Source organism: Rhinolophus ferrumequinum, chromosome 12 (genome assembly GCF_004115265.2).
Source record: "Rhinolophus ferrumequinum isolate MPI-CBG mRhiFer1 chromosome 12, mRhiFer1_v1.p, whole genome shotgun sequence".
In the NCBI taxonomy this organism is placed as follows: Eukaryota; Metazoa; Chordata; class Mammalia; order Chiroptera; family Rhinolophidae; genus Rhinolophus; species Rhinolophus ferrumequinum.
The window spans coordinates 80,703,646-80,730,129 of NC_046295.1; the positions used below are offsets into that span (position 1 = coordinate 80,703,646).

The 26,484-nt window shown below is 52.3% G+C and overlaps 2 protein-coding genes across 6 annotated transcripts; one reads left to right on the top strand and one right to left on the bottom strand.

Moving 5' to 3' along the window:
* Nucleotides 1–1,593: 1,593 nt before the first annotated feature.
* ABO (ABO, alpha 1-3-N-acetylgalactosaminyltransferase and alpha 1-3-galactosyltransferase) lies at nt 1,594–21,362 on the top strand. Of its 5 annotated transcripts, XM_033122679.1 has the most exons (8): nt 1,594–1,949; nt 5,328–5,397; nt 6,073–6,129; nt 7,661–7,765; nt 9,136–9,171; nt 9,671–9,805; nt 11,039–11,731; nt 21,227–21,362. In XM_033122679.1, the coding sequence occupies exons 1-7, from the start codon at nt 1,922–1,924 to the stop codon at nt 11,727–11,729; spliced, it is 1,122 nt and encodes a 373-aa protein (XP_032978570.1). In that variant the 5' UTR covers nt 1,594–1,921; the 3' UTR covers nt 11,730–11,731; nt 21,227–21,362. The 5 variants fall into 5 exon arrangements, with proteins under 5 accessions (XP_032978570.1, XP_032978572.1, XP_032978569.1 ...); XM_033122681.1 differs by lacking the exon at nt 21,227–21,362 and having other exon boundaries at nt 6,009–6,129; nt 11,039–12,721; XM_033122678.1 differs by lacking the exon at nt 21,227–21,362 and having other exon boundaries at nt 11,039–12,721.
* SURF6 (surfeit 6) lies at nt 20,880–25,904 on the bottom strand. Its single transcript, XM_033122683.1, has 5 exons — nt 25,601–25,904; nt 24,343–24,546; nt 23,729–23,817; nt 22,432–22,635; nt 20,880–22,259 (listed from the first exon to the last, which is right to left on the bottom strand). The coding sequence occupies exons 1-5, from the start codon at nt 25,692–25,694 to the stop codon at nt 21,780–21,782; spliced, it is 1,071 nt and encodes a 356-aa protein (XP_032978574.1). The 5' UTR covers nt 25,695–25,904; the 3' UTR covers nt 20,880–21,779.
* Between the last annotated feature and the right edge of the window lie 580 nt (nt 25,905–26,484).

Below are 26,484 nucleotides of genomic sequence, written 5' to 3' on the forward strand. Positions count from 1 at the left end.
TGAGTAAAAAGTCCTTTGTCTCTGACCTCTGACCCATGTCCTCTGCCAGCATCTGGGAAATAGTAGCAGGCTAGGTTGTTAGCTTACAAGTGGGGTCCAATCTCAGGCCCTTCCCAGGAAGCGAGGCACCCATACAGAAGCTACCGCCAAAGCCCAGCCCAGCGCGTTGGGATGCACCCTGGGGGCTTAAGGAGAGCAGGAAGGAGTAAAGGAGCCGTTTTAGGAAACATGAGATTGGACAAGAATTGGGTTTGGGGCTCCGACAAGTGCTGGGTCACAGTGGGGTGGTTAAGAGGGCAGCCTCAGGACCAGGCCTCTCAGGTCCAATCCTTTCTGCAGGTCACTTCTCCTCTGTGCCCCCAGTACCTTTGAAAGGCAGGGTTTGCGTGAAAATTGAGTTAACCCAGGGAAAGCACGTAAGAGAATGAACGCCTATAAAGCAAAGTCGCCGTAGAAGTTTAGGTGATTCCTTCAGAAGAGCAGGGCACCGGGGGCTGGGACACAGGGCAGGTGTGGCAGATCAAGAGAATGAGGAAGGCTGGTGATGGGATGCCCTCCACCTGAGGCCCGTTCAGCTGTCAGTCTGGTTCTCCAGGAGGCCAGCGGGGGTAACAACGCTCCCAGCAATGTTGGGGGAGGGGCGGACTGCTAACAGGATCGGGCCCCTTGTTCCTTGGGTAGATGAATTCCCCCTTCCTGAGGATAACAGAGTCCCAGTGGACCATGCGGTAGAGAGAGAGAAAAGCGAGCCTGGGTGGTTTCCTGCCGAGGGGGCCTGTCCTCAGTCAAGTAATCCAGGAGAGATAGGAGGGCCGTGGAGAGGAAGAGGAGCATCAAGCCTAAGAGAGACCCCAGACTTCTGGGGGACACATGTGCTCCCTGATAGCAAATGCAGAGCGGAAGTGAAATTCTGATGAAGAAGAAAGTGAATAGAGCCAGAGGAGTAAGGAATATGAATTCAAGGAATGAGTAAGGCACCTGACTCTACCTTCAAGACTGCTTCTCCTCCCTGTGCTTCATTTCCTCACCTGGAAAAGAGGTCACTGTCACACTTCCTAGATGTACCAGAAAGAATATAAAGAAGCCTCTGGAAGGTGCCTGGTGTATACCAGCTAGAGAGGAGTGGGCTCTCGTTATTTCCACCCACCCTCAGTATGTCCCTTCCATCTCCTGACCTCCCTCCCGGTGGTGGGGCACGGTCCTCTGCCTGGGCCTGCACGCCGTCTCCCAGCTTCTTTGGGCAGAGGCTACACAGGCCGGGTGCAGCCCTGACGATAGGGAGCAGGTGATCAGCAGAGGCCCCAGGCAGCGAAGGGACCTGTGGCAGAACCCGGGACTCCACCTTCCACGGGATCGCGGGCCTGCGGCCGGGTCCCCAACCTTCTGGGAGGGGAGCTCCTTGGGGCGTCCCAGCGGTTCTGCTGGGAGAACTGGAGGGTCCGGGGCTGGGGGCCTGGGGTACCAGGGGGCGGGACGGCAGGTGGTCTGGGCGTCTGGGACCGGACTTCCGGGACGCTGGCACCTGTGACGCTCTGGGCTGGTGCGGGAGGCGGGGCATCCTGGCACGGGGAGGGGCAGGGTGTGGGGGACGTGCCCCGGGGAACCCGGATCGGTTGCGCGGCCTCATTTGTGCCTATTGAGGAGGCCCCGCCCCTCCACGTCGTTGGGGTCCCTGGACACCGAGTTTTCCTCCCCGGGTCCTGGCATCGGCCCCGCGCCCGGGTATCACCGTGCAGGGTCGGGCGTCGCGGAGTCCGGACCTGGGGCGGAGCGGGCTGCGTGTGGCCGCCTAGGGGGCACCTAGGGGGCCGCGGGATCGGCTTCTCCCCCACCTGGGGAGGCCGCAGGCGGAAGCTCACAAAGGGCTGGCGTACAGGCAGCGAGGAGCAGACGAGAGGCGGCCACCGTGGGACTCGGGGCCATGGCTGAGCTGCTGCGGACGAAGGCCAGTGAGTGGCGACCCCACGGCCCCGCGGTGCCTGGGCGGGAAGAGCCGTGGTGGGTGAAACCCGGCACCCCGCCAGATCCAGATGGGCGCCCACTGCCACGGGCCTCGGGCTGCCGGCTGGAGGCCGGTGCGGAGCAGCGGAGAGGGGAGGTCTGGAGCCTCCCGAGACCTCGGTACTCGGGACCCGGCAGGCAGGGCGGGCGAGGTCGCAGTGCCTGGTGGCGGAGGCGGGCTCGCCTCGGGGTCCTCAGTCCTGGTTAGGTCGGGTGGCCATGCGGACGCCCGTGGGTCTCCAGGAATCTCCCGCCCCGCCCTCCCCGCCCCATTACACAAAGCCGCCTTTCGCTGAACTGGGATTCAGGTGCTGACCGCTTGGGGACCGACAGTGGAGTCATTGGCAGGCTCTCCCCTTCCCCTTCAAGGCCCTTGGGCTCCACCGCACCAGCCCGTCCTGCCCCTTTGCCATGGTCACCAGTCACCTGGGCACTAGCTTTCGCTTGGAAAAGCTCCAGGCTGGACAAGCAAGGTGTGTGTGTCAGGGGGAAGCGCAGTGGGCGGCTCACATGCTTAGTGCACAACGGGAGTTGTGCCCCCAGCGCTACACCAGGAAAGTGGAACACGGATCACGTGGGCCTTAGGAGCAGCTGCAGGTTTGTGAGCAGGGCTGGGAAAGGGGACTGAGAACCAGGACTGAAGTGGCCCCCAGGGGCAAACGTTCCCTTCATTTAGAGCAGTTTGCGTATGGAACTGTTTTAGTTGGGTTTGGGACTGCATAAAATAGAGCAGAGGACTCCACTCAGTTTGAGGGAGAAGAGCCAGGCCCGCTGCAGCCTGGAGGTGAGAGGCCGAAGAGTGGAAAATTCGTGAAAAGAACTGTGGGTGTGGTGCCAAGTCGCCCCTGTGCTCACAGCACTGAGCCAGGAGTCCAGTCAGTGTCACCCTTCAGTAAGGCCTGGGAGGTGATAAACCCCCTGGTTTATGGAGATTGAGGACATTGTCCTAGATCAGCCAGGTAGGAAGAACCAATAGAGCCTGGCATCCGGGGCTGTCTGACTGCATAGACCCGCCTCTGCGCCTTCCAGCCCCTCCCTCATCCTTCTTTATGCTTGTTTGTCCGTTATTTTGTTATTGTTCCCTTTTTTCCTCTCAAATTATTTGAACAGCTTTTATACCATAAGCCACACATAAAGTGTCCAGTTTGGTGAGCTCTGACCCATGTAGACACCTGTGGAACAGTCGCCCCAGAACACCTGGTCTCCCTTGTGCCCAGGTGTTACACCGTCTCGGTGCGCCTCAGGCTGCACGCACCAGTGTTGGTTTTCCCTGCTCTAGGACCCTCGGAGGCCAGGGATTCTACCGTTGGTCTCCATACCCCTGAGGGCCGGCCCGTGACTGGACTAGATGCGAACATAAAGATTAAGAAGTTCAGGTCTTTTGAGAAACCTGGCAAACTAATCCCCATCCTCAGGGGGATTAGTTCATTCATCTATTTCTACATCCAACCAACATTTTTAAACTCTTGTAAGAGACAGGCGGCCTGCAGTTGGGCAGGACACCTGCGCAGTGAGCCATGTGAAGAGGTGGCCTTAGAGACACGAATGGGAGATGCCCTGTGTGTGCGAAAGTCCAGGGCACGAGTGCGCCAAGGGGAGGACCCAGCACAGCGGGAGCCCCCCTGAAATCAGCCGGGCTTCTTAGGGGACAGAAGGAGAATGGGGGGCTGGTAGCTGAGGAAAGAGAGACAGTCTGAGAGAGAGGCAGGAAAGGGACATAGAGGGCCTTGTAGATGACAGTGAAGTACAAAGTTGGCAGGTGGTAAGCTGTGTGTGGGGTGACCTGGCTGCTGTGTGGGTGGTTTCTAGGAGATGTTTGACTCCTTCAGCCCCAGACCTGGCTTCCTAGAGGACTGAGAGCCACGTGCAGGGGTTCTGGAAAAGGGGCAGCATGCCAGCCTCTGGCTCTCCTCTCACTGTGGCAGGTCTTACTGATGGAAAGAATGGAGCAAAGATGTCACTCAGAATTACAAGCGCAACGTCACTTCTTTTTACTGAGCCCCACACTGAACACACTTGGTGGTTCTGTTCCTTTAGCTTTGTAGTAGGCCCAAAGAGGGAACAAATGTCTATCAGCAGGTGAAGGCATAAACAAATTGTGGCATAGCGACAAAAAAGTCTGTTCAACGCAAAAAGGGATGAACTCTTGGTGAATGTCACAACGTGAATGACTCTTAAAAACATGGCTGTGTGAATGAAGCCAAACAAAGGAGCGTGTATGGTATGATTGCATTTATACGAAATACTTGAAAGGGGAAATGTCTAGTGACGGAAAGCAGATTAGTGGTTGCCTGGAGCAGGGGTGTGTGGTGTTTGCTGCAGAGGGGCAGGAGGGAATTTGTTGGGGCGATGGCAGTGCTGTGTATCTGGCCAGGGTGGTGGTGACACACGTGTATGCATTGTTAAATAGTCAGCAACCTGTGTACCTCAAATGGCTATGTTCTATTACATAGAAATTATACTTCACATGAACTTGATTTCAAAAGTTTTGAAAAATGAAACAGTTTCTTCAAAACGGAAGGGAAAGTATTTCCAACCTAGATTTTCCTACAAACTATCTAGAAAATACAAAACTGGAAAAAAACACGTATAAGACACGTAAAGACTCAAATTCTACCACCCACATCCCTTACTGTCAGGAAGGTACTAGAGATACATTGTCCCGTGGGCATCAGATGCAGACAAGCATTGGCAGATCAGAGAAGTGAGGGACGAATAACTTGAAGGGGATGATTGGGAGGACGCGGGGCGGGGGCGGGGGGGGGAGGCGCTCTTTCAGTTGTGAGCCTTTAGTGTATTTGAACTCTTGACCACGTGACTACATCACTTTCATGAACATAAAAAATCACCATAAAGAAAGACCAATGATTGTTTCCAAGAGCATATGCGGGGGACATGAAATCCTTGGGGGACGTGGTGGTCCCTTTGTCCTGGTGGGGCTGTTCCTGTTAGCGGGGTCCCGGCCCCCCTTGGTGGCAGGGTCAGCCGCAGTCCTCTGGTGTTCGTTTCAGTGGGGTTACTTCTGGTCACTTCTGTCTCTAAGGAAAGGAGGTGCTGAGTGAGAAGAGCCTGGGGGAGGCCAGAGTAACTGGGAGTGGGGGACCCCTGGGGCAATGTGCGGGGAGGGAAGAACCACCTGCCCGCCACTCGGAGGGAGAGAACAGAAACTGTCTTGGATTTGGATTGGCTCTTAGAGGCACTCCTGTTAGGACCTGCAGCAGGAGGGGCTGTGCTGGCGGGACCCAGGCCAGTCGTGGGGCCTGATGTCTGAATCACAACAGGGTGGGCATGGAGCGGGGAGTGACTGGGTTTCCACTGTTTTCCAGGAAAACCACAACACTGCTCACTTCGTCCTGTGGCCTTTCTCCTGACCATGCTCTTCTTGGTCTTCTTTGGGTAAGAAAAGTCCACGACTGTCAGGGTCTGCCAGGCTTGGGGAGAAGCAGCAGCAGCAGGTCAGATCCTGATGGGCTGCCCTGAGCTGTCCCCTCCCCACCTTAGAATCACAACAGTAATGACAGGACTGATGGCCCCAACAGAGGGCCCTTGCCTTCACATACCCTCATATGGAAGCCTCACCTGTGAGTGAGCTGTCTTCCCCCCCTTCACAAATGGGGAATCGGGGGCAAGGCAAGGAAACTACCCCCCTCAGCTGTGTGGCTGGGAGTGGGGAAGGCCAGCTTGGGAGCCATGCTGTGAGCTGTGTCCAGATGGAGAAGGTCCTGGAACTATCGAGTGAAGTTACATTGGCTGCTCTACTGGGGACCCCGCCAGGAATCTCCCTAGGGCAGCCTTGGGCCGAGCTGGTCGTGCATAGGGACCCACTCCAGCTGCCACAGGGGCTCAGATGGGAGCACTGGCCACAGATAGGAGCACTGGAGCCCTCCCACCACTTGGGATCAGTCCCCTTCCCCTGAGCTTTGGGGAGAATTGCCCCTGGCCCTGCCTAAGGCCCGGAAGTCCCATGGGGAGCTCCCGGCCTGGGCTCCAGCTCGAGCTTCTCACAGGGATGATGGACAGGCCATCCCAGGACCGCCCTCCTCAACAATGGCCTTTGGTGGCTCTCCACAGCGCTGGTGTCCTGAGCCCGAGAACGCCGATGCTGGCAACCAGGCAGGAAGGAGCAGGGTGAGTGCGTGAAGGACAGAGCCACACTGCCCCTTACAGCCTTGGCGACTGGCCCTCTACTGGGGTGGGGGGTGAGCAGTACTGGCTTCTGCGTGGCCCCGCCAGCCCCGCCTGAGCTCACCCATCGGTGGGTCTGGGCCTCCTCATCACTCTCTCTACTCAGAGCAGCTGGATCAGGTTCATGGCCTTGAAAGGTCACCTGGGCGGGACTGGCTCCACCTGTCTGGCTTCAGCTGCAACTTCCCTTCTGACCTGCCACCTCCAGCCTCCAGGCTCACCTGCGTGTCCCATGAATGACCTACTCCCCACTCTGTCCCCCCCCCCCAGGACCCTAGTAGTGAGTGGCTCCCCTCCCACCCTGTGCCCAAGGTACAACCTGAGAATCGCCCCTCACCCCATACTGCTAGGCACCAGCCTGTCATCCTACCTGGAAGTACCTGCCAGTTCCTGCCTCTCTCTGCTTCCCTGCTGCTCTTGGGGAGGCTCCCCTCTTCTACCTGGCAGCCTCCGTGCTTATCTCCTTGCCCCCCTCTGCCCTGAACACATTCTCCTCCATTAGCCAGAGTTCCAGAACATAACACATGAGCCCCTCCGAGGTCTGCCTCCCACCTGCCTGGCCTCTCTGGCTTTGTCTTTCCCAGTGCGGCCCACACCTCTGGGGTGCATCCCAGGGGTTTTTGTCATCCTGCACAGGCCATGCAGTCCTGACACTGGGCCTTTGCACGTGCTGTGCCCTCTGCCAGGACCACTCTTCTCTCCTCCTGCCCTTGGCATCTGGCAAGTTCCTCCAGTATCAGTCATTTGCTGCTGTGTAAGAAAGGTTCCCAATTTGTGGTATGAAACAAGCACAGACATCGATTCCCATATCTCTCCAGGTCCCGAGGTTGACTGGGCTCAGGCGGGCGGTTCTCACTCGGGTGTCAGGTGGGTGTAGGCAGACGGAGGCTGGGCCAAGGTCAGCTCGAGGGCCTCCTCACATTTCTGATGGTTGAACCTGGCTCTCAGCTGAGACACCTGCTGGGGCCACCCCGCGTGGCCTGGGCTTCCTCTCAGCCTGGTTGGGAGGTTTCAAGATCAGTGTCCCCAAGAGAGACGGACCTGTATCACCTTTGATGACCTGGTTTCAGAAGTCCCATAGTCCCACAGCATCACCTATTATGCGTTTTATTTGTTAGAAACTGGAGACCAAGGCCAGTCCGAGTACAGGGTCAGGGATCGTGGCCCATCAGGGACCTCATGCTGGGAGGGGCCCACAGTATAGACGCGTTCGAAACCACCACCTGCTCAGGATCAGCTCAGCAGGGTCTGGTGAAGTGGGGCCTACGGCTCAGCAGAAGGGCCCCTCCAACTGCAATGTCTGAGGTCTCTGAGTCGGAGGCGTGCAGGGACACAAGCCAGCACCAGGCCCACTGCCACAGTGATGGCATGTTTCAGACGGAGTCCATGTCCACGCTCCGAGCCACCCCTTTCCCTCTCCACCAGGCCCCCTGAGTTCTCCTGGTAAAACCCCCTCTCTGTTCTCATTCTGCAGTGAAGCTGCTGGAAAACCGACCAGCCTGTATGTTGTGACATTACAGAGGTACAGTGTCTTCAAGGGGCACCTCCCCATCAGGTGCCTGCCCTCCAGCCCAAATGGGTGCGTGTAAGGAGAGAGGCGGGGACACTGGGACAGGCTGGCTGTCCTCCTGAGCTTAGAGGTACCATGGCTGCTCCCTTCCCCAAAGACTGGTTCTGACTTCGACCTCCTTCTAAAGCCGTAGAAAGGTCCATGCGTAGCTGGTGCTTCCGTTTTGATCAGTTGGATGGCATTTGGCTTTAAAGAGGATGACCGACCGGCCTGGTTTGCCTGGCCTCAAATGGGTGCCGGATTGGGGACCTTTATAGGTGCTGAAACCAGGAACATCTCAGGCAATCGAAATGAGGCCGCCACCCTACTGCTTTTCTTTTTAAATTTTTAACTACAGTAAAATACACCTGGCCTGAAGCTTACCATCGGAACCATTTTCAGGTGTCCGGCTCAATGGCATTAAGTACATTCATGTCGTACAACCATCACCACCGTCCATCTCCAGGACTTCTCATCTTCCCAAACTGAAATTCTGTCCCCATTAAACACTCACTCCCCATTTCGCCTCCCCCAGCCCCTGGCACCCTCCGTTCTCCTTCCTGTCTCTGAATCTGACTCCTGGAAGGACCACATGTCAGTGTAATCAGAGTGTTCGTTCTTTGGGGACTGGCTTATCTCACTGGCATCTTGACCACAGCATTCATCCACGGTGTAGCATCTGTCACAATTTCCTTCCTCTTTAAGGCTGATGCCTACATTTAAATGCTATCCCAGGAATGGAGATTGCAGTCATTATTGGCAATGACCGTGGTCCCTGGCTCATTGTTGCGGGGGCTGCACAATAGTTGGGAATGGAGGCCGCTCACCCGTGTTTCCCAGGCTCTTGCCCCTGACAGTGCTATAAGTCGCTGTTGAAGCAGGTCCTGTGACAACCAAGTCAGGTCGGCATTCCCCTTCCCAGATGGAGACAGGGAGCCTGGAGTCTGGGAGCCTGAGACCTTCCCATGTCACCTAGCCAGTGACACAGCAGAGCCAGGTGGACTGTCTGCGTGTCTGATGGCCATTCCTTTGGGCCAGCTACTTCCTTGGGCGACCTACCCATCCAGAGGTCTCTTCCAGGCCACTCTCTGGCCACAGTGAATTAAGCGAGGACCCCTGAGATCCTCCCACTTCAAGTCCAGAGGAAGGCAAAGCCCCTGGGGTCTTCTAGTTCCACTGCCCATTTCACAGACGGGGAAGCTGAGACTCAGAGGCTCAGCCCTCCCCAAGGCCAAGGATATTGTCCAGGAAGTGCCTCGAGTAGCCGCAGGGCAACCTGTAGGATCCCTTGTCCTGGGAGGAGGCAGACGTCAGTCACTTTGAGTAGCTACACCAGCCCCCTACATGGGACGTCCATGTGATCTGCCTGCAAACTCAGGTCGTGCTGTGTTGTTTTTCAGGATGGTTTATCCCCAGCCCAAGGTGCTAACACCCTCGTGAGTAAACTTATTGGAATTTAACATCGTACTCTCTCTTGCTGTTCTAAAGACCGAAGGGCAGTTCCATTGAAATCTCTCCGAGAACTCACTTTGCCTGATTCTTTCCTTTCTGGTCTTCCTGAGATCTGAACCAGAGATTCTCCATCCTTCTCTCCCTCGCGTGGCTTGCATTTCCTGTTTCCTGTCCTGTGTCCACCAAAGAAAGTGTAGAGTGTTTGGGGCCTTGCTCTCAGGGGAGGGGTCCCCTTTGCTGGCAAATCCCAGCTCCCTCCTGCTGTCCTCAGGGTCCAGTATTTGGTAAAAGTTGAAGTGATTTGTATTTGGTAGGTTTCCTGCAACTGTCAAGTCCTTCTGGCAGGACAGTCAGTCCCGGGCTGTGGAGGGGATGGAGCCTGGGTGGGGCCCCCTGTGGGGGCCGTGAGCATGGGACCTGCGTGTGTTCACCTTCCTGCCGGTGCACATGTTGCCGTTGCCGTGTGGCTCTCTCTTGGTGCAGTAGGAAAGATGTCCTTGTCCTGACCCCTTGGCTGGCCCCCATCGTCTGGGAGGGGACCTTCAACATCGACATCCTGAATGAGCAGTTCCAGGTCCAGAATGTCACCATTGGACTAACCGTGTTTGCCATCAAAAAGTAAGTAGTGAGATGACGGAGGTAGTGACCAGGGACATCAGAGTCTGTCCTTGTGTCCAGGGCAGAGTGGGGTGGGGTCTGGCCCTTCCCTCCCAAGGAGTAGATGTGAAAGCGAGAGCCCATAGTCACACTGCAGTGGCCAGGCCTGACTCTCAAGATGGGCTCCCGGTGCTGGGCTGCATTGCAGCATTGGGGGCGGGTGTGTGTGTGTGTGTGTCCCCTACTTAACCGACTGCTCACCTTCCCTGTGAGGGATTTACTAACCTGCCAGGTGTGGGGCAGGCACAGGTGAAGCACCTCAGTGCTCTCAAGAACTTGGGGCCTCTGAGGGCTCAATACACTTGCCCGATGCTGGGGGAGCTGCTGTCCCCATGGTGGGGAGCATGTGGCCTTTGGGGACCTCAGGGAAGAACCAGCCGCCTGAGACAGTTGGAGAAGCCTTCCCAGGGCAGGGGAGACCTACGAGCCAGACCTAGAAGCTGACATCCTTGGACTCAAGGTTGGGGCCCAAGCAAGCCCCCTCTTCTTCTTGGTTTCCACACTCCCCTTCCCTCCCCACCTACTGACCTGATCCATGATCGCAGGTGGAGAGGGAGTTCCCGGTGACACCCCCCCCCCCCAGGACTACCAACAGTTTACTGAGTTCTTTGTCAGTAAGACACTCTGCAGCCTTCAAGGGAGGGCACTTTAAGGGGTAGAGAAAGGCATGGGGGTCGGGGGAAGGAGACAGGGACCCACTGAAAGCAAAGGCGGCAGGTGGCTGGACCCTCCTGGATCCAAGCAGCCTCCCACAGCATGAAAAGGAGGGCTGCGCCAGCAGGTGCTCAGCTCAGGCCAGACAGGATGGGAGACGGGGGTTGCCCCAGCAGGGGCACCTGTAGTGGGTTTGCCCCAGGGGTGGGGAGACCTGAGGGGCTTTGCCAGGGAGGGGGTACCTGCAGGGTGTTTGTTGGGGGAGGAGGCGCAGCACCGGGGTGTGACCCAGATCCAGCTCTGCTGGCGGTAAAGCTGCGCAGGTTTCTGCCCTGTAAGCCTCAGGCCCTCCTTTGTAAGGTGGGGTGCTCACGGTCCCCCATCTCCAGGAGCAGAGGATTAGCGAGGTCCAGCCGGCAGATTCCCGCAGGCCTGGCCAGGAGATTGGCTGCACGAGGCCCATGGCTCCCAGGGTTGGGGTCCCTCGGCAGGGCTCAGCAGTGACCCCCCCCTGCCGGCCCTGTCCCCGCGTCCCTGTAGGTACGTGGTCTTCCTGAAGCTCTTCCTGGAGACGGCGGAGGAGCACTTCATGGTGGGATACAAGGTCAACTACTACGTCTTCACGGACCGGCCGGCCGACGTGCCGCGCGTCCCCCTGCGGGGAGGCCGCCGGCTGGTCGTCCTCCAGGTCCCGGGCGCCGCGCGCTGGCAGGACGTGTCCATGCGCCGCATGGAAACGATCAGCAGCTTCTGCGCGCAGCGCTTCCTGCGCGAGGTGGACTTCCTGGTGTGCGCGGACGTGGACATGCGCTTCCGCGACCACGTGGGCGTGGAGATCCTCTCGCAGCTCTTCGGCACGCTGCACCCCGGCTTTTACGGGGCCGCCCGCGAGGCCTTCACCTACGAGCGCCGGCCGCAGTCGCAGGCGCACATCCCCCGGGACCAGGGCGACTTCTACTACATGGGGGCCTTCTTCGGGGGCTCGGTGGCCGAGGTTCACCGCCTCACCACCGCCTGTCACCAGGCCATGATGGCCGACTGGGCCAACGGCATCGAGGCCGTCTGGCACGACGAGAGCCACCTGAACAGGTATCTGCTGGACCACAAGCCCACCAAGGTGCTGTCCCCGGAGTACATGTGGGACGAGCAGCTGCTAGGCTGGCCGGCCATCGTGAAGAAGCTGAGATACGTGGCCGTCCCCAAGGACCACCAGGAAATCCGGCACCGCTGAGGGTATGCGGGGAAGGGCTGAGGGAGGGCGTGGGGGCTCCCCAGTCTCCCTCTGCCTGCAGCCCGGACCGGAACCAGCGGCTGGAGAACAACTGCGCTTCCCTTTTCTGTCCTGAGGAAAATTGTTGAGGCCTAGCGTTGCCCCCCACCTCCCAGCACCACCAGCCCGGACCCCCACCTCATACACAGGCATACACAACGCAGGCCCCATTCCCGTGGGCACAAGTGCCTGGAGTTGCCCACTGGGTGCCATCAGCTGCCCACTGGGTGCTCCTCGGGCCCAACAGCTGGGATGAGGCAGGTGGTCCCGGCCCCTCCTGACAAACAAGGGGTCCCAGACGAAATCCCTTCCAGAGCAGAAGGGAGGCGCCTGCTCCATAGTCACAGTGGGTCTTGGGGACACAGCTCCTGCTTTAGGCCGGATCCCTTCCTCCTCACAGGAGAGGAAGTTGAGGCCAGATCAGGACTCTTGACTGCGGCCTGGCTCCCCTGTCCAGCCCCAGGCACTACCCACAGGGAGCCCCGTTTGCCTATCACCTCAGGCCACTCGGTTCCCTCTGGAGTTGCCAGTTCCCAGAACTGAAAACTAATATTTTTGGATAGTAATAGGAAGTTGCCAATTATCAAGAAAACCTGTGTCTTTTACTTAAAAATGATTTCTGTGCTCTCCAGCGAGGCCTTCTTCTGGCCTGAAATGCTGCCTTTTCTTGGCCTGTTTTTCCCGTCCCCTGCCAAGACAGGGAAGTCACACACTAGTGCCCTTCTTTCTCTTCTGTGGTTGGTAAATTTTCATAATTTCTGGGTGCTTTGCAGCTGCAGAAGGCTCCGATTTTATGCAGCCAGGACTATCCGTCTGCAGAGCCTGTCATCTTCCCCACTTCTGTTCACTAAACATGAATTCCCCGTCCCCTCCCCCAGCCCTGGCGCCCACCGTTCTCCTTCTGGTCTGTACGCATCTGACACTTCTCAGTCTCTGGCATGAGTGGAGTCCTCCTGTATGGACTGGCTTATTCACATAGCACAGTGTCAAGGTCCCATCCACGATGAGCCTAGAGCCGGACCTGCTTTTTTGTCCCTGTGGAGTCACTCTGTCCCTCTCTTGAGTCTCCTCTCTGACATGTGCCTTCCTCATCCCCTCTGCTCCCTCCTCCTTACCTGCCCCGTCGGTGAGTTAGGGAGTAGGGCAGGGTCAGGGACATGAGGCAGGGACCTTCTAGCCGGGCCTGTCACTCCCAAGTCTCTTGATCACCCCCACTCCCAGCCCCCCTTCTCTCTTCCTCCCTGAGGTCTCAGCCGCAGGTCTCTGCACTCTGTTTTCCCAAACAAGGCCCAAAGTGGACAGAGACCTCAGATGTAGGAAACTGGACCCAACACGTTAAAATCGTGTTTGCATTAGACCAAGAATCTCTACTTCTAGAGACCTATCCTAAATAAATAAAGATTTAGGTGTGTAAATGTTCCCTTCGGCACGATGAGGGGAATGAAAAATTGGACCTGGCCCATGTGCCACAGCAGGGGCTTCAGAAATCCTGATGTGGGGACACAGAACAGAAGGAGGAAGAGGACTGAATGGCAGTGTGCACCCCTGGGGAAATAAGGTTCCAGAAGGGCACGCCCCTGAGAATCCTCCCCTCCCGACACCCACAGTGCGTGTGCACATGCACACACGTGAACGCACACAGGCTCCCACACATGCATGCACGGGGGCGGGAACACAGGCCCACACCGATGCAAATGCACCCACACGGAAAGGTCTAGAACGGTGAGCACCCCAGGCAGTCAGGGCTCTGCGCCCTGGGAGGACTTTGTTCTTCTGTACTTGATTCTAAATTCCTTTAGAATTCATTATTTTACTGTAATAAACGTTTATTATCCTTGTAATAAATCCTTTAAAAATAAAAACTAAATAATGCACTTTACCTCATAGATGAGTGACAAATGAGTAACATTTAACATGTGACTTTAATACTTTTTGAACTATAAAAGTAAGATGCGCGTTATAGAAAAATTAGACATCATCTCGAGAAGATCAGAGATTTGCAAGTCCCACTCCCCGAAAACAACTTTCAACTTTGTCCCTGATTATTTGCATCCATATTTTAATAACTTGTATCTCTCTTTATGTGCTTTTGAATAAGTGGTTATTGTATGGCTCAAAATTCCACTGTATGGTGTACAGTGCAAATCCATTGGTATGTTTGAGCTTATTTTAGATGTCATCCAGTGCCTTCCTCGAAAGTTAATTAAGGGTTTCTCTTCTGCCACGCTCCATATTTTGGGTCAATATGCAGTATTTATATTATTACGACAATGTAAATATTTTCACAGAGTACATTTCTTTCTAATACAACTATAGATTTCTTTTCGTGGGGTTAATAACTTTTTTTGCCATGTTTTTGTTATCTATGTACTATTTATCACTAATTCATCCTGAAGCTCACTGCTCGAGGTTTAGATTTCCTCTCAATCTGATCAAACCCATCAGGTAAACCAATCAGTAACATTTTGTTTCCTTGCGGACACCCCACTGGAACCTTCTGTTCTCCTGTCCAGTCTGGAACTCTTGCCTCACCATCATCCTTGGAACCTGTCGCGCCTCTCCTGTGAGGGATCTTATTTCCTAGACGTCAGATAGAGTGGACATTTGCCATTACGTTTTGGCAGCCCAACAGCTAAATGTCATTCCTGTGTTTAGAGAATTTCTCACCTAATTCGGCAGACTGCCTTCAACTATAAAAGCTGCAGGTGTCAGACTCACTCCCCAGGGTCCCCTGACAGAGCGGGGGTGGTCCCCACCCTCTGGCTCTCCCAACCAGACACATCTGTCCCAGATTTTGCATTAGCTGGTACCTCCAGAACAAACATATTAATGGTAGAGAGTGGACACCTTTGTCTTTGCTTCTAGATTCAATGGGAATACTTCTGGTGTTTCCCTATTAAGCACTATGGTTGCTCTGAAGTTGAAATGGATAGGTTTTCTTTATAGTAGCTAAAACAAAAAAGCTCATTTCTTCTTCCTTCAAGTAAGTCCAGGGGTAGGCAATCTAGATTGGAATGACACCATGGCACCTGAGTTCCAGGCTCCCCCAGCCCTGGTGTATGGCTTCCTTCCCCAAGTCAGTGATGGTGCCTGAGCTGTCATCACAACCACATTCCAGCTGGGAGGCGGAAGGGTGCGCCCCCCTCTATTTAAGAAAGCTTCCAGAGGTAATATTTCTGCTTAATCCCGTTCACATGATCACACCTAATTGCAAGGAAGTGTAGTCTGTACCTACAGTGACCATATACCCAGCTAAAAATCGGGGGTTTTGTTGCCAAGGGAAAATGGATATTGAGGGTTACCTGGCAGCCTCTGCCACCCCATCTATTCCTATTTTATTATTATTTATATTCAAGTTTATTGGGATGACACTTGTTAGTAAAGTTACATAGGTTTCAGGTGTACAATTCTGTAATACATCATCTATATCTCACATTTCGCGTTCACCACCCAGAGTCAGTTCTCCTTCCATCACCATATATTTTGATCCCATTTACCCTTTTCTATAACCCCTCCCTCCCCTAACCTCTGGTAACCGCTAAACTATTGTCTATGTGAGTTTTTGTTTCTTCATTTGTTTGTCTTATTCTTTTGTTGTTTTCAGTTTTATATACCACGTATCAGTGAAATCATATGGTTCTGTTATTATTATTTTTTAACCAACAATGGAAGTTTAAATTAACCAAAGGTCTTTTCAGCATCTAAAAGCTGATATATTTTTTGTCATTAGATCTACTATAATGAATTGTATTATACACTTCTTAATAGTGAACTATCCTTTCCTACTTGCAGTAAATCCCAGATGGTCACTTTGTATTCTTCCTTTATTGGACTACTGGATTTTGTTTGCTGACATTCTAGATTTTTGCATCTATAGCCTTAAGTGTTATTTATCTGTAATTTTCTGTTTGTGCTACCTTTGGTGGGTTTTATTTATCAATTTTATGCCCAATAAAAATAATTTAGAGGCAATACTTCTTTTCCTACTTTCTGAGCAGTTTAGATACCTTAAAACTATCTGTTCTTTAAACTTTGGGTAGAATTCTGTGGAAAATATGGTAGGGATAACTTTGGGAATTTTCTCTATTTCTTTTATGAAAATCAGTCTGTTTTAACCTTCTATCTCTTCTGGAATCAGGTTGGCTAAAGTATATTTCCTAGGATATTATCTATTTTGTTCATATTTTCAAATCTGTTTGCATAGAGCAAAGTAGTTGCTTATGGTTCTTTAAATCTCTTCTGTATTTCCTTGGTTGTTTCCCCATTACCATTTATTTCACATTTTTTCCTTTATCCTGTTCCCTTTCCTTCTTCCTTTGCTAATAGTTTAAATTGTTTCTAATTCATATCTCCTTTTATCTTTATGAAGTCCTTTTGGCTTTCCTTTATTTTGTTATTTTCCTTACATCTTGAATTGGATGTTTAATTGACTTATTTTTGTTTCTTCTTGTTTCTTAATGTAAGTAATTAAATCAATTAGTTTTTCTCTGAGTACTGCATTAGCTGGATCCCGTGGACTGCCATATCACTATTATTTTGCTTTCCTCTAACTCCGAAGTGGTTAAGGAAGACATTTTAAAAATCACCAGGGGGTAGCAGCTTTTTATTGTGTTCTTATTATATGCTTCTAATTGGAGAATGTTGCCTTAGTGCTTTTATTTTAATTTCTTAAGATTTATTTTATAGTGTAATAATGTTTATGAGCATTTCCAGTTGTGAATGCCCCGAGTATCTGAAAAGCTGTATTTTCTATTTTCAGTGTATATGTATCAGACCTAAATTAATACTTGTTATTTCAGCTTTATTATTTTGTGTTTAGTTTATATTCGACATGGCTATAAATTGAAGCCTGTTCTCTCTCTCCTGGCATTTTATGTGTTGCTGCTATATTGTTTAGTAACAGACAATCATATCTACTATAACTATACCTCCATTGAGAATTTCACTTGTTGTAAGACGCTGTTCTTTTTCTTCATGCTTTTGCCCCTGAAATCACTGGTGACAGATATTAAGGTCACATCCTTCGCGTTTTTGTTTGCATTTGTCCAGTTTCTTTGTGAGCCTTTTAACTGTGAGCCCATCTGTATCACCTTTTTTAAAACTGTATTTCTTACCTATATGACCGAGTTCAGTCTTGCTTTGTGACATAGTTTGAAACTTTTTCTTTAATAAGGAAATGGAACAAATTTCTAGTTATAGCTATCATGATGTTTACTCTTAGTTTGATGGTGATTTGTATTTCTTTTGTTGTTATAGCTTTGGAAGACCTTTAACTGTGTGGTTTGTTACCTTTGTTTAAGTGTTTTTTTCAAGAATTTGAAAGATTTGGATTTTAATCCAGTGAAAAAGTTTTTCTAACCATAATGTCATGTAGTACCTTTCATCCTCTATTTACTTAAGCAATGTATATTAACTCCTTGTTGTGAGTTATGAGATTAACTTTCTCAATACTTCCCCCTTCCTTTTCCACCTCACCCAAATTAGTCGACTTTATTATGCTTCTAAATATTTACTGTGAATATACTTAGACCTCCAGTACTTGAATTTGCATCTTTAAATGATATAATTTATTCCTATTTGTAAAGATGAAGAAATCCCTTACTTTAATACCTCCCACTTTCTCTCCCCTTTCTCAATTTTTGTGACAATTTTATAATTTCTATTTATATAATTATGAATTACAAAATTTGCATTTACACTCTGCAACTATGGTCTTCACCCTTGTTTCTGACTTGGTTTTATACTTAAATAGAGTCCTGTTACCACTAATCTTTTTGTCATCCTTTGTCCACTTAAAGTGTGGCTGCTGAGGCTTGTTCTCTAGCAGCAGCTTCAAGCGTTCATGGGAACAATATTCCCGAGTTTTTCTATGTTCAGAAAGGTTTGTCTGTTGTCTTTATATGAGGTTGGACAATTAAGTTCACAAACTCATCCTAGAAAAAGTGCTCCATACCTCATTGCTGAATATCACTATAGTCACCTTTGAAGTACTCCCTTTGGGAAGCTATGTACTGATGACAGTGCCTCATTCACCCTTCAAAGCAATTCTGGAACTCTTTTTCTGGAATGGCCGTCAGAGTTGTCGTCATATTACCCTTGATGTCCTGAATGTCATCAAAATGTCTTCCTTTCAATATTTCCTTTATCTTCGGATAAAGAAAGAAGTCATTGGGGGCCAGATCAGGTGAGTAGGGAGGGTGTTCCAATACAGTTATTTGTTTACTGGCTAAAAACTCCCTCACAGACAGGGCCGTGTGAGCTGGCGCATTGTCGTGATGCAAGAGCCATGAATTGTTGGCGAAAAGTTCAGGTTGTTTTTGTCTACCTTTTTCACGCAGCCTTTTCAGCACTTCCAAATAGTGAACTTGGTTAACTGTTTGTCCAGTTGGCACAAATTCATAATGAATAATCCCTCTGAAGTCAAAGAAGGTTAGCAACATCGCTTTAACTCTTGGTTTGGACTGATGGAACGTTTTTGGTCGTGGAGAATTGGCTGACTTCCATTGTACACTTCGAGGCTTTGTTTCAGGGTCGTATTGGTGTAACCATGTTTCATGACCAGTGATGACAGGGCCCAAAACATTATCTTGCCTCTCCAAAGGTCTTGGCAAACTTCGACTCTCCTTTGCTTTCGTTCATCGGTGAGCTCCTTCGGGACCATTTTTGCACACACCTTTCTCATGCCAAGATTTTCAGTTAAGATTTTCCTGTTTCTCTATCAATGTTTACTTGGTCTGCTATGCTTCTCGCAGTCAGACGACAATTTTGACGCACAACTTGATGAATTTTTGCAATGTTTTCGTCAGTTCTGCTCGTTACTGGCCGTCCTGACCTCTCTTCATTATGATGCATTTTCTCCCCTCAGAAAAACATTTAATCCATTTGTGCACTACCGTGTCTCCATGGCATTATCCCCTTAAACTTGGACTAACATGTCCCTGATTTCACTTCCACTCTTGCCTAGTAAGAAATTTAATGTTTGGTCGTTGCACTACTAGAAGCTCAGACGTTCTCACGATGGCACACAAAAACACTCAATAATGAACTCCACTCAGCAAGACACCGCCACATATCTACATGAACACAGCTGAGAGATATACCAAGGTTATGAAACCTTACTGAGCTGTCTATACAGTGCTACCAATGTGAGCACACGGTGGCAAGTTCGTGAACTTGTCAGACCTCATACTTGACTGAGTTTGGCGCAGTGTAAAATTCTTGGGTCATACTTGCTTTCCTCGGAGATTTGGTGGCAGCATTGCTCGTAGCTTCTAAGGTTGGACGTTACTGTGAGAAAGCATGATGCCAGCGTGACTTTTTCCCCTTATACATAATTTGAAATTTTTGCATGGCTAAGGATTTTTTTTTTTTTTTTTTTTGAAGCCCAGTAAACCTTACTAGAATAGATCTCTGTGTGGAACATTCAGGATGAATCTTTTTTTCATGGCACTGTATGGATGTTCAATCTGGAGAGTCGTGTGTTTAGTTCCTACAAAATTTTCTTGAATTCTAAGATATTTTCTATTCCTGTATGTCTTCTTCTTCGGGGACCTGTATTGTGTATAGGTTAGGTCTTGTTTGCCTTTCTTTCATAGCTATCCTCTTTAAACTTTTCTAGTGGCTTTTCCCATTTCATTTCCTTATGTTTTCATGTGTTTTTTCTATGTCCTGTGTGTTTTTAGGAGTGTTTCTTTCATATGCTACTTCGAATTTTAATTTCTGTGACGTCTTTTTCTCCCACTCTTCCTCTGAGCTTGTTTTTTCAATTGTTATGTTGATTTGCTATGTCCTTCATGAGCTCATGTTTTTCTGCTTTGGGATTTGTTTTATAGAGGTGATTGCTTCTTTTTTAATGCATGGGGAAATATTTGGAAAAAATTCCATCTGTCCTGTGGCAAAAATTTTTTGGCACAGGCTCTTCCCTTGCCATTTGTTTCACCGGTACCTTTTATCTTGTGCAATCACACAGACATCCTACACTAATTCCCACTCTGAGACTCAGTAGTGAATAAGGTATTTCCTGGCATGGATATTTGCACAGTGTCATTGAGGGAGGAAAAAGATCGTATTTCAGGGCAACAAGGATTTTCCTTATAACCCAGGGTTGTATGCATAAGCTCCTTTACCTCTACACCCACGTCAGAGATAACAGGAAGCCATGGGAACATTCCCACTACAATGTCTCACTCACTCCAGCCAACACAAGACAAATTCCTGCAACTATAGCTTATCTGGTGAGTGTTCACCCAGAGCCACACACTCTGCTTCTCAGAACCAAACTTCCACGCAGGCTTTGTCTGCCAGGTCACCCATCACATTCTCGTTGCCGAACAGGATTTTCTATTTGCATCTCAGGAAAGGGGACTTAGCAATCCTCCTAGAGGTCTCTAAGCAAGGACACTCCCTTCTCATTCGTTTTGCTCCCTGCTCAATCTACTGTTTTTGCAGTATCCACCTATTGTATGGTTTGGACTATCAAATGCTTCCTAGTTACATCTAAGATGTGTTTTATTTTCCTAGTTGGCTTTTCGTGCTTTCTGAAAGAATACCGTGTTTCCCCAAAAATAAGACTTAGCCGGACAATGAGCTCTAATGCATCTTTTGGAGCAAAAATTAATGTAAGACCCAGTCTTAATTTTACTATAAAACCGGGTCTTATATAATTTAATACAATACAATACTGGGTTTTATATTAATTTTTGCTCCAAAAGACGCATTAGAGCTGATTGTCCAGCTAGGTCTTATTTTTGGGGAAACACGGTAGAGGAAATGTGTTTTATGCTGACATCTTTAAGTTGGATGTGCCCTAATATCCTTTTAATAAATCCCCTTTCGGCTTAAATCAACAGACTTGTCATCTGTAGCTTGCAGCTAAGAGCCTGATTGATACAGAAATTTGTACCAAGAGTGGGGGCAGGCAGCATTTTCTCGGGAGGCACCAGGGCTCTTCCAGGCACTGGGTAGGACTACATGTGCCCACTGGAAGTTGGGTGCAGCCATGTGACTTGTCTTGACCAGTGAAATGTGAGCAGAAGTAACATGTGGAAGTAACTTCCCAATAAAAGCTTTCAGATCAGTCTGTTTGATTAATAAACTTAACCCTTTTTTAGAGCAGTTATAGATTTCTTCACTGGAATTTAATGTAAAGAATATTAACAGCTTTATTGAAATGCACCCCGCGTACCATAAACTCCATCTGAGTTTTGTCGATGTGCATTCACTCTGACTGCCTGTAGGCTTGGAGTAATTCCGCCACCTTACTCTGTATCTTCCACTCACCTCACTTACTTCTTGGTTTTATTCTCCCGCTTACTTTCTAGATTGATATCATCCCACTCTGTTCCATTTTTTTCTTCCTTAGTTAGTATACAGCTTCTATCTTGTAGGGGTTACCTTAGGATTCTTAATGTGTGTTAAACTTGAATTCTAACTCTTACCCTTCTTACAAATTACCTTAGATTCATCCATTTCTCATCATGCCTCAGGTTGGACCCACCTTCTCCCAGTGACCCCAGCCTGTCAACTCCACCTTCCACTCCAGCTATAGGCATTGGATTTTCGTCCTTCCCAAGTGAGTTTCTGACACCACAGCCATTCCCTTCCTGCCTCTGTGAATGAACATGCGAAAGGAAGCAGGAGCCAGTGAAATGCTGTCCCAAGTCCCCACGCCCTCACACTGCTCCTTCCTCCCTCACCTGCAAACTTCTGTGGAGCTTTCCAGCCACCCAAGAGAAGGCTGGAGCCTGGCTCTGGTTCGCCCCTTCACTGGGTCTAAAGGATCGGGGCCCCTGTTCTCAACAATGTTCTCTTTTGCATGCGTGACCTGAGCCCTCACAACAAGCCTGAGTGTGAGCGTGCATGTTACACGGAGAAGCCAGAGTCTGCACAGACGGCAGACTTGCGGTGTCACGTGACATGGAGGCTCTCCTCAAGCCTCCGACAGAGGCGCAGCCCCAGGTGGGAAAGGTGCCCAGGCCGGGGCATGGTCTGGACACCGGGCCATGCGCGGCCTCATGCCAGGCCGGCCCGCTCCAGGTCCTGGGGCAGGATGCGGCCCTTCTTGCGGGCCTTCTCCAGGCGCCGCTCGGCCTTGGCCGCCTTCTTCTTGCGCAGGTTCTGGCGCCGCTGGTCTTGCCGTCGCTGCATCTTGTCCACCACGTGAGCCGTGCGCTTCTCCCAGCGGCGCTGCCGCTGCGCCCGCCGCTTCTCCTTGCGCTTCAGGGCCTCCCGCAGCAGGCGCTCGTCGTCGCGGATCCGCACGCCCTCGGCCTTGTACAGCACGTTGGTCCACTGCATCTTGCTCTCCAGCTCCCGAGCCTTGCCCACGTCCTTTTCACGCAGCTCCTCCAGCCGGCTCTGCCGCGCCTGCAGCCGCTCCAGCAGCTGCCGGTAGTTCTTCCCCGTCAGCGGCGTCAGGTTCCCCTTCAGCTTCTGCTGCTTCTCCTTCCTGCGCTGGGCCCTGCTGGCCGGCTCCTCCCCGCTCACCTCCACCTGGGAGGGAGAGAGGCAGCACCCGTCACGTCCCGCTCTGTGCACGCCAGCCCCCCGGACAGGCCCCATCACGGCCCCCACTTCTCAGAGGGGCAGCCGCGCCGGGGGCCGAGCGGGGGCAGAGCCAGGCTCCCAGCGCCCGCAGCTCTGTGGCCGACCGGCGGGCCCTCACCTTATTGAAGAGCAGCCCCGGCGGAGCCGGCGCCTCCCCGGCGGGCGCCTCAGGGGGTGGCTCGGCAGCCCCTGTGGCCTCAGCTGCCTTTGCCGCCTTCTCTTTTGCTCTCAGCTCCTTTCGCTTCCTCTTCTTCCGGTCCCGCTCCTGCTTCCGCCGCCGTCTCTTCTCCAAAGCGACAGGAGACAGCTCCCCAGCACTGCCCTGGAGAGGAAGCAGTGTTCACTCGGAAGGGTCTCCCAACTTCAGCCCCACCCAGCCCCTGGAAGCAGGGAAGGAAGGCACGTGACAAAAGCCTTGTGCAGGGCAAGGGGCCCCCTGAGTTCAGCGTTCCACTCTGATGACCTATCACCCAAAATGCACATGACCCCAAAAGGAACAAGGGGACCCCGAGTGGGAACCACGGCTTCTGGTTCCGGGACACTGACCATGTGCCAGGACACTCTACAAACACGGTTTTACTAAACCTTCCCAGTGATCAACACAGGAGACGCTGACCTCCACCACTTGACAGACTTGAAGGGTTTGCCAAAGCCACCAGCCAGGACTTGGCATTGGGTCACAACGATCCAGCACCTGTGTTGACCACAGCACTATTGTGCGGTGACACGGCCAAGCTCTGCTTCACCATCAGCCTTTTCCATCCCAGGGCCAAGAGGGCTCGGACTAGCTGGCCCCAGACCTGCTCTACAGGAAGCCAGGGCCCCAGCCTGGATTACCTCTTAGGAAGCTGCCCCCAGGCTTGTCCCAGCATGGTGTGGAAAGATGCTATGGGACTGTCCCCACACAGCAAGAGGCCTGAAGGAGGTCCCCAGGGACAGGGCGGGTGGTGGCAGAGTTGGAGGCGGGGGGTAAGGAGCAATGCCATCTGGACAAAAAGCTGAGGGTAGTTCAGGTCTCAGTGTTTGTTGTGGTTGTCACCTTAGGCAGGTCACCTCATCCCAGGTCCTTGCTTACTTCATAGGGCTGTCGTGACATTTAGGTGGACAGAAGTGCCATTCAGTGTGGTATTCAGCAAAGGTGGCTTCCCAGAGGGAGGAGGCTAAGTCTCTTTCCTAGGCCAGCAAAAAGCGAGTGACCCTGGGGACTGAGGCTTCCCGAATGAGGACTACACCTGACTTCTTACAGAACAGAGCTGTCGAGGCCATGGCAGGACCCACTGCAGGGGTGGGAACAGTGGCCGGCAGGGCTAGGTGCCAACCCCACAGAGAGCACCAAGACCTCCTCTCCAGGCAGAGTGGGGAAACAACCATGGCAAACATGCAGCTCCCAGCACCCCAGGGGCTCCCCCAGCTACCTGGCCCCGAGCCTCCTGGATCTTCTCATGCAGCCGCTGCCGCAAGACGTCCAGGGCGAAGAAGGAGTCTGGCTCTGTCGCCAGCCCATCTGCAAGCAAGGAGTTAGAGGGCTGAAAGGAGATTTCCCTCCCTGGGCTTCCGGTTGGCTCCCTGGGGCCCAGCGTCCAAGCCTGAGACTCCATGCATCGCCCTCCCCCTGGTGGCCACTGGTGGATCTGCAGGGCAGCTCCATAGCCTTGTGCGTTATAAAACACTTCCTACAGGTGGAGCCATTTCTTCACCTTCTGCAGCCTGTGGTCCCCCTGAACAAGTCAGCTTTCACGACGCCTCTTCAGAACCTTAAGGGCAGGGATGCTCTCCAAGTCAAGTGGCTCCAGATCCTCACAGCCTTGCCCCTTTGCCACATCGTGGAACCATCTAGCGTGGAACCACCATGTACTTCCTGGGACCCCATTCCACCCCCAGAGCCCCTGTGATCTGTCCACTGAAATCTCGCTCTTTGGGAAGGCTCCCATTATCCCAGTGTGCCTGACGGTGTCTCTTCTTATGATTCGAGAGGACCACGTTTGCACGGATCCTAGCCAGCCCTGCCCAACATCGCGGAGCTCCTCACCTGCAGGGGTCCCTGTGGAGATGGAGGCCTTCTCCTCCTTGGCTGTGCCTGGCTTCCTGGCCCTGGAAGCTGCCAGAGACTTCTCCCCCAGGGCCTGGGCCTTGGGCTCTGAAGCCTTCTCCTCCCGCTCCTGGGATTTCTTCTGTGCTCTCTTCCTCTTCTTTTTTGGGGGTCCAGCAGCTTCTGCACCTTGAGTTTTGCCAGCTGAAATACAAAGTGAGAAAGGACTGTCTCCTCAATTGATCCATTCAACAGGCAGGAGGTCTTGCAAAGGCTTCAATCCTACAAGAATGCCGAAAGCGAATCAAGAGCTCAGTATCTTACCCACAGAGCTGAGAACCACAACCTTCCTAGAGAAAGCAGACTGGTCACACACATCAAAACCCTGATGCACAGCCACACACTGGACCCAGCAGTCCGCCGTGAAAATTTGGCCTCAAGGATGTTCATCACAACACTGAGTGAAAAACTAGGAAAACCTAAATATCCATCTACGAACAAATGATGACAGTGCTACACAACCAACTACTATGTAAGCATCAAAAATAATGACACGGGCTTTCACTTTAAGCGCTAGAGAAAACGTTTACATTTTAAATGGAAGAAAATGAGTATATAGCATAGGAACCAAATTGTTTTAATAAATGGGATGTTATTCATAGAAAAAGGACTAGAAATACACCGACCCAACAAATAACTGATTGATTTGAAACCTCACTTTTTCTAATTTTCCGTAATGAATATATTTTTCTTGTTTAAAAAGAAAAAATCGTTTTTCCTCTGCTAGTTCCATGCCCAAACCTGTTGCTCCGCCTCCTCGTGGCTCAGGCAGTCCTTTCAAGTCCAAACCCTCCGCAGGCCAGCTTGTCTGTTTCACCTGCTATGTGTCTACTTGCTGAGGGTAGCCTTGTCACCCCTGCCTTGTAAACCTACCCTGCAGGAGCCATTTTCTTCCTTCTCCCTACCTTCCTCACACCACAGGGTCCTCTCCTCCAAACCTCAGGCGTGCTTCCTGCCCGGTGAGCAGATGGTGCTGAAACCCTCGGACCCCCAGGCTGATGCCCCCAACAAGCAGGGAAATACCAGTGACTTTAAACGTCACATTTCTTCTAGGATTTTACATGCTTGTTGCAAGCATCCCCATGTCCAGTGCACCCCGAGGCTCCTCCGGGTGCGGGGGGGGTACACCCTCGACGTCAGGGAGTGGGGGCGGCCCCTTCCAAAGCCCTCCCAGTCGCGGCCCAGGGCAGCGCTTTACCGGATTTGCGCTTCTGCGGCTCCGGGCTGGGCCGGGCGCAGATTTTCCTGGCCAGGCTCTGCAGGTAGGCATCCTTGGCGAGCAGAGAAGCCATGGCTGGAGGCTCGTGGGTCGGACGGGGCTCAATCGGGGTCCTGCTCAGGGGGGAGAGGGGCCTGGACGCAGCGTCCGAGGCTCACACCGGTCTCCTCTGCCACAAAAAGGGCCCCCGCCAGCGCGGTGACCCCCGGCCCGCGCGCCCCTCACCGAACCGGCCTCCACCGCCGCGCCGCGCTAGCCGGAAACACCACGTGCGCAGGCGCCGCCGGGCGAGCGCCAAGCGCCGAGCCTCCCGCGTGCGGTGCTCGATTAGCTAGGCCTGGACTCACCGGAACAGGCGCGCGGAGCCGGGCGCAAAGCATTGTGGGCCGCGGGCGGCCGCGGGCGCAGCCGGGTCCGTGGGTTCGGCCTCCGCCCCCGGTCCTCGGAGCCGAGGTGGGAGCGGTGCTGGTGACCCTGGGTCCCGGCCTGTGCGCCCGCACCCCAGCACGGTGCCCCCCACCCAGTAGGTGCTCAATAAGTAGGGGCGACAGGAGGAGACCGGCAATCATCCGGTACCAGGTGGAAGGTGGCGGGAGCACGTTCGTTCAGAAGGGACTGCGCGCCTAGCGGGTGCCGGGCGCCTTCCGAGCCCCGGGGGCACAGCGGGGAAGAAGACACGACAGTGCCCTCGTCGAGTTGCTGTTTCGGTGGCGACTGGTAATAAAGTCATTGTATACTGTGGCGGATAATGGAGTGCGCTCAGGAGAAAGGGAGGGGGGGAAGGGGCGTGCCGGGGGGACCCAGGCGGTGACTGCTGCTGCTCGGGACAGTGGGATCACAGACCGATTGAGAGCGAGGTGCCT

Coding starts and splice junctions, on each gene's coding strand:
- ABO (XM_033122679.1), top strand. CDS start 1,922: ATGGCTGAGCTGCTGCGGACGAAGGCCA. Junction 1,950..5,327: donor GCTGCTGCGGACGAAGGCCA/GTGAGTGGCGAC, acceptor ACTGTTTTCCAG/GAAAACCACAACACTGCTCA. Junction 9,806..11,038: donor ACCGTGTTTGCCATCAAAAA/GTAAGTAGTGAG, acceptor GCGTCCCTGTAG/GTACGTGGTCTTCCTGAAGC.
- SURF6 (XM_033122683.1), bottom strand. CDS start 25,694: ATGGCTTCTCTGCTCGCCAAGGATGCCTACCTGCAGAGCCTGGCCAGG. Junction 24,547..25,600: donor GCCGCAGAAGCGCAAATCCG/GTAAAGCGCTGC, acceptor TTTGTATTTCAG/CTGGCAAAACTCAAGGTGCA. Junction 22,260..22,431: donor CGGGGCTGCTCTTCAATAAG/GTGAGGGCCCGC, acceptor TCTCCCTCCCAG/GTGGAGGTGAGCGGGGAGGA.